The 6,954-nt window shown below is 53.9% G+C and overlaps 2 protein-coding genes across 2 annotated transcripts; both read right to left on the bottom strand.

The window, feature by feature from the left end:
- Positions 1 to 248: 248 nt before the first annotated feature.
- On the bottom strand, positions 249 to 1,483 carry UCRPA7_6746 (hypothetical protein; the record flags this gene model as incomplete). Its single annotated transcript, XM_007919282.1, has 3 exons — positions 249 to 923; positions 978 to 1,059; positions 1,149 to 1,483. The coding sequence occupies 3 exons, from the start codon at positions 1,481 to 1,483 to the stop codon at positions 249 to 251; spliced, it is 1,092 nt and encodes a 363-aa protein (XP_007917473.1).
- A 1,099-nt stretch (positions 1,484 to 2,582) lies between these two features.
- UCRPA7_6747 (putative c2h2 finger domain protein) lies at positions 2,583 to 4,168 on the bottom strand (the record flags this gene model as incomplete). Its single annotated transcript, XM_007919281.1, has 3 exons — positions 2,583 to 3,317; positions 3,624 to 3,989; positions 4,154 to 4,168. The coding sequence occupies 3 exons, from the start codon at positions 4,166 to 4,168 to the stop codon at positions 2,583 to 2,585; spliced, it is 1,116 nt and encodes a 371-aa protein (XP_007917472.1).
- Positions 4,169 to 6,954: the final 2,786 nt, after the last annotated feature.

Genomic DNA, 6,954 nt, shown 5'->3' on the forward strand with positions numbered 1-6,954 from the left:
GGGTGTATTACGAGTCGACTATTGAGCTTATCTTCATCCATGTGCATCCAAGCATCGATCTCTGGTGCTCGACCGAGCTTTATGGTATCGTTGAAAGCAAATTACCTATCCACATACTTTTACGCCGAATATTGCGGTTCCATTCATCACTACAAAACAGACTTCCGTCGACTCCAAGAGCGACCTAACATGCCTTCAAAAGTCTCAATGCGGTACCTCAAGAATCTCGTCTCTTCATTCTATCAATCTTATTCCCGACCAACGACTCCTAAGCCAACGCCCGTGAGAAAAGCAGCAAGTACCCACACCGACGCATACAGAGCGGCACCAGTCGACTCGATTCCATTAATACTCAAAAGGCAATTCAAATACGTATTGACCCCCGTAAGAGCCATCGCGACCGCCGTCCTCGTGATAGCGACCTTGGTCTGAGCCGTGTAGCCCCAAAGGTTCCAGTACAGCGTCTCCGCCAGCGTCGCGCTCGCCGGATCGAACTGTGCGACCTCATCGTCCTGCGCAGTGTGCCCCGTCGCCTCGTAGGGTGTGAAGATGAAGGTGCGCGCAGCCAGCCCAATTAGAAGCGCCAGGGACGCGGCCGGGGCGGAGTTGAGCACGGACGCGGAGGCGTACGCCGGCTCGATGCTGGGGATGCCGTCGAAGTAGAGAACCAGCGCCTTGGGTAGGTAGGTCTGGTAGGAGAAGAAGAGGACGACGCTGTAGATGGCGCCGGCGAGGAGCGTGGTGTACGCCTGGATGGACCGGTCCACAATAATCTCCCTGTTCGCGACGGTGGGCGAGCCGGCATGGGCTCCGGAAAGAGGCCGCAGGAGGAGGAACGGCAGGAAGCTTGAGAGAACATCGACTCCCAGACATGCTGCGGCTGTACCTGGTCGGATGCCGTAAAATGCAGTCATGAGAAAGAACTGCACCATATGTTAGGTCGACATGCCCAATGGGACTGGATACTTCAGGCTTACCGGAGGCCCATGAGATAAAACATTCAAAGCGGCCAGGTCATAGCTATCATATTTCCCAAACCAGCCCAAGGCGAGCTCGAGTCTACATGAGTTGTTAGAAGATACCAGGCAAAAGCACAAGAGCAGACTTCAAATTATCATTGGACACAAAGGGGTCATATGTGAACATACAATCTCCATGATGCTAGAAGAGCGACCTCCTGCGAAGACTGCAATGATCGCGCTATGGTTGCGAGCTCGCCCTTTGAGTACTCATTTAGGAATGAATAGCCTAGCGACGATATCGAGAAGCTGAGAATGGCGACCAGGGGGAATTGCAGGGGTAAGGGGAGCTTCGAAGTCCGCTGTTCCGATGTGCTTGCGGTAGCACCAGCAGCAGCTGGCGATCTCTCGACGTCATCCGCCTTGATGATCGTCTTCTCGTCAAGAGCGGTGGAGCTTACTGCTGGAGCTTCCTCGACAGGCTCGGGTGCGCGTGCAGAGGGGACCTGTTTCGTTCGTGCCATCGCACTTGTCTAGCAAAAGAGGACACAGGAAGACTATTCGGGTTTCTGTTAGAGACAATGACAAGAAGAACCAGCGCGAATGATGGCGCAACTTCTGTTGTTGAACTGACAAACGTGTCGCGAACGGTAAGGGAGCTGTAAGCGCGTGCGAGGCTGACGGCGGGCAGATGGCGGGGAGCTTCTTCATAAAGCAGTGGAGATTGTGACGTCTTCTGTACAGCGGTCTCTGTGACAACCTTAAGCCTTTGCCTTTTACAGGAGCCTAACCCCACGTTTGGTGCTCCCGGTGCCCCCAAGCGAAACGATCTCCAGCCACCAACCAGATCTCGGGTCCTTGACCCGGAGAAAAAGAAAGAATGATCTGAAGAGACAAGACCAACGTTGCGGCTGGGGGGTTGAGGACTTAAGACCTGGTTCCCTCCCTTGGCCGATCGCTGTCAATCAACTCATCTCTCTTCAAAACTCCCTCTTTCAACTTCTACGTGACATTATCAAGTAGTGCTTGAACTGTCCTTTTGCACCTCTCGAGATTTGCGGTCGAGAGTTTGACTATCTCTCGCCTAGTAACCCAAGCGTGAAAACACCCTCCTCCCAAACGAGTTTTTGAGTCGAGCCACGCAAGAGAGCACCTACTTAGGAAACGCTCCGCCCGTCTCTTCGAGCAGTATCATCTCCCGTCTTTCGTCAAACAGATGGATTCATCAAAATAAATGGGCACAGCAACGTTTGTACATCTCGTTTCAATTTCCTTGGCTTCATATAGCACAAGTGAGTGCATGTTCGTTTGTGTTAGGCACATATTTGCCTACTGAAAGCCCCTCCATCCATCGCTATTTATTTATTCGTGGGCGTTCGCTCTACGCTCACGGCCAACCCTTACTTTAACCTCGTGAAGTTTTCTGCCCCATGGTGCGCTTGCTATATGGAGCTCTCCACTCTTCGGTGCTAAGGAGTCAGGGGCGGAGCGAACCACCTCGTTTACAGGGTTGATATAGGTAATACAAAAGAAACCGCCTTCCTTCAAGGTCCGATAACATCAGGTCATATAAGATTCGTTGCACATAAGACGTCCGGGAATGACGAAACGCTGGAGAATCTTCTACTCCTCCATGCGTCCGAACACTCCATCGTCGTCCTCGTCGCTTCGAGCGCGGGATCGCAGATCGTCATCGTCGTCATCCATGACGCTGTCGCCGCTATCTTCCATCTTGATGTCATCCCGGAGGCGTTCGCCACGGGTGAAGCTCTCTGGAGCACGGCTGGGGTAGCTATTGATAAAGCTCGTGCCGCTCAGAGCGGCCTGGTCAAGATATTGAGCAGGCAGTGGTGGAACGGGCGGTGCGTCGGAAGGCAGGTGGACAGTCCGAGAGCCGCTGTTGCTACCGAAACTGCAGCTCAGCAGTTCAACTGCTGCGGCCAATTCACGATCGTCCTGACCAGTGGTGTTCATGCCCGAGGATGGGGGCCGCTGATCCTGGCTATGCTGGCGGTAATGGCCAAATGATGAGGCGTTCGGCATGCTTCCAGCAAAAGGGTTGTTGAACGGGGCTGACTGATATGAACGAGAGAAGCCACTGCCGCTGCTGTACCTCTTGTTCAATGTCCGGTACGACAAGTTCGTCGTGCGCATGGCATCAGATTGAGGTGGTGGGGTGGTATCGGCGGAGCTGTGGCCGTCTGCCATGTCAGATGAGCCGCCGGAAGCTGCAGGCGACGCAGAGTCTTGGTCACTGGCAAAGTCCTTGGCCGAGTCCGGTGGAGTGGCAGCGGCGTCGGGGTTGTTGTTCATGGCAACCAGAACAGACGCAGCCTCCAGCAACTGAACCTGTTGGTGCTTCGAAATGAGGAGCTTGGAGGTATACGACCATTCGGGAGTGTGCTCCCACCTGACAAACAAGAAAGAGTCAACAACAAGATCCAGCAATTTCAACGCAGCGCTTTTCTGCACGACGAGTTTCTCTTAAACCACACTGGCAAGAACCGCGGTCAATAAGAAGGGGGAGAAAAGGGGCACAAACAAATGCTTGGTCAAGCAGCTGCTATGCTTGTATCCCTTCCCGCAAGTGTCGCAACGGAGTTCAACACGGCTGCTCTTCCGGCCGTCCTTCACAAGAGGCTGCCCGTCACTGGCCCTCCGTACCCGAGCCTTTTGGAAAGACGCATCTCCCTCATCGCCAGACATGTCGTTCAGCTCGTCGTCAATTGCACTATCAATGACGTCGGACTTGCCGTCGGGCGAGACGAATTTGTGGCTCGGCAGGCTGGCAGGCGGGGAAGGAAGACTGCCGACGATCGAGGACCGCGAAATGCCGCTCCTCGACATTGTGTTGCGACGAGCACCGACGGCGATGGGAAGAGGCGTGGCACGGTCTCCAGCCTCATTGAAGGCAGCTGCCACGGCGGCAACATTGGTGGCGGTGTTGGTCATGCTCTTGCGGCGAGAGACCCGGTGGTTCGCGTTGAGTGAGCCGACGACGACGGAGTGGGAATTGGTACGCGAGTGCGGCTGTCGTGACGCGAGTCCCCCGGAGGAAAGGGTGCTGGAGATTGAGGGACGGTGTGTCAATGGCCTCGAGGCTGTCTGCATTTCCTGCGAGAGACGAGGTGATCAGCACTCGTGGGTTTGGGTAACGGGAGCGGAGCTAGCAGGCATTGATAGTAGTGATCTACCTTGGACGAGGCCATTGTCAGTATCGTGCGAGATCAATTCCCGGAAGATCTCGCAGAGTAATAGAATCTCTCCTGAAGAGAGATGTGCAACGTAAGGAGCAAAGCGAGGTGAATTGATCGCAGTTGGGGCACGTAGCGTGGTGTTGTGGTGTTGTGGTGTCGTGGTGGCCGTGGAAATTTGTTGAAGATCGCGGGCGGCAGCAGATCGAAGTAGAGCGAAGAGGACAGCGGTTGGGAAAATAAAATAATAATATGGGAAATTCTGGGTGTAGCAAGGGTAAGTAAGGTAGTGAGGAGGTGCGGCCTGCTACAAGCCTATGAGCCAGTGAGTGCGTGAATGAGTAAAGTGAGCAAGCAAAGCAGGAGAGGGCGGTACCGTACGCCAACTATGTACAGTACAGTATGATACAGTGCAGTCAGTAGTCAGTCTGGTATGCGCTGGAAGGCAGGTAGGGGTGGTATTGAGGGGGGGTGTGGATGGATGTTGTGTGTGTGTGTGTGTGTGTGTGACTGCGACTGCTGCGTCTCCTCAGCTCAGCAATAAGTCAAATTATTGGGAAGCTTCCCTCTGCTTCCAGGAAATGCATACGCGCGGGAGGACAAAGAAAGGCCAGCCAGGCCGGACCAGGCCAGATTAAGCCAAGCAGGGCAAGGTTGGCTGTTCTTGATTTAGCGATAAAGCAAGCCTGCAATGAGCAGCAACCCGAAGAATGCCCTGTCCGAAAAAGATTTGTGGGCTTGAAACAGGCAGTGTCTTGAAGAGCCGGGCAGACGGCGCCAGTTACTTTCCCGCACCTGGCACACTCGGGGTTGATAACAAGCTGAATACAAGAAGATACCCGGACAGGCCTGAGACCAGGAGAAGGGGACAGCCGACACCGCAATTGTTCTTCTCTCGCGTCTCCAATCCCAAAGAAGATCGAAGTTCACTCGTAATGACCTCGAGCAAGGAGAAGATCTCGGATTTCCAATCGTAGGACTTTAGGATCAACTATCAGGGTGAGAAGGCGTGATTCGGGTACGATGCCACTGCCTCCTCTCAGGCGATTACAGTGCCTCCTTCCTCGTAGGTAGCTAGCTACCTTGCCTATTCTAAGAAAGTACCTAGCCTAAGAAAGTGCGAGGAAGCCGCCACCCACGATCTGGCTGGCGTGTTGGCACTAAACCTGGAAAGGGTACAGTACCTGAGCGAATCCAGGCAGGTACGAGGTAGCTTCCGCGTACCTTATCATCGCTCCGATGCGGATCGGCGACCTGGCAGGAACAAGCGACAAACTGCACGCCTTCCACAGTCAACCTCCACTAGCGCCTGAGAGAGGGCACACATGACTCCTCCATTGGCTACCTCCTGCCTGGGCAGGTGAGCATCCGAACTAAGGCGATAGTTGGGTCAGTTGGTGAATTAGTCAGTCAGTCGGACCACGTAACGGGGTCCAACAAGTGGGAAAGGCAGGATCGTATCTCAGAGGAAGCCCAAGAAAGGTCGGTCCGGCGAGTGCTGGAGTTGGAGCTGGAGGAGACAGTATGGACTGGAGTCGCTGGACTGCAGGAGAGCTGGCATTGCTACTACTTCCCCATGTCCCCTCTTGCCTGCTCCCCTGGGCTGTGGTGTCGACCTAGCAGCCGCCCGGAGGGCAAATGGCGTGCAGGCTATGGAGATACTACTGCACCTCATATGCAGGATTTGGCTGGGGGGCCGCCGAGGAGAGGAGGGGTGTCGTGGGCCGTTGGTGGTGTCCGGCTAACAAATGCCCTGCCCTTGCCCTGGTGGGGAGGGGAGGAGGTGGGAACAAGGAAGAGGTCCTCGTGCTTGCCTAATCCCACTGTAGACTAACCGCAATATCATGGGCAAGTGTACGGTTCGTTCCTTCTCAATGGACTGTGTGAGACTGCTCTCCGTACAGTAATCGCAAGCACTGACAACCAAGGCAGGCATGATCAATGCTCAGTCGACTGATGGTAGGCTTGATCGAGGCATTGGAACCTTAGAAGCTTGGGGTTGTTCCTCCTGTTCTTTGATTGAACACCTAGAGCACGTCGAAATGACCAAAAGGCGTGGAATTGTGACTGTCGAGTCATTCAGAGCAGCCGAGCATGTCTTATTCCATGTCTCCTGCCTCCTGTCACGCTCGATGCCCATGTGGCACTCCAGCCGTTACCTAATCTGGCCGCTACTGGCCTTACACTTCACATCTCGTCTGCCCCGTGACCAAGAATGCATGCCTCGCGACAAAGAAGAGGTTCAGGAAGCGCAATCCTAAGAAGGGACTCGATCATCTAGACCTAACCGCACTTGGTCTAAGACGCCCAATTACCCATAGGTAGGTAGTATAACTAGGTACTGCCTGGTCCCCTTATCAATGTCACTGTTGCTAGCTGATAGAATTCCACCATATCAACAAACTACTCCTGTGGCCATATTCTACCTCACCTCTCTTCATTCAGCCGGTATATAACCCGATACTCCTTCAGTGCTTGCTGTATGAATATCAGAAGAGCCGTGTGTGTGTGAACGAGCTCCCTTGCTCGGACTCCACAGCCCCCACAGTCGCGCCTGTTTCTCGTCGCCAGATTCGACAAATGAACAGCTCCCCTGCATTACCCCTCTATTGCAGTTCGACGAGACAGAACCGAGAGGAGAGGACTCAAAGGAGGGGCTTCAAGTGTTGCATGGGGATTGCTTAGCATGTTATCGAACTACGCTCACAGCTTCTACACCTCCGCCAGGGTAATAAACGTTATTTTAGCGAGTTGAATATACTTGAAAACCAGGATTGAGAATACCTGATTGAGGCTTCGAA

This window comes from Phaeoacremonium minimum (assembly GCF_000392275.1).
Source record: "Phaeoacremonium minimum UCRPA7 unplaced genomic scaffold PA7_03_scaffold_493, whole genome shotgun sequence".
Lineage (NCBI taxonomy): Eukaryota > Fungi > Ascomycota > Sordariomycetes > Togniniales > Togniniaceae > Phaeoacremonium > Phaeoacremonium minimum.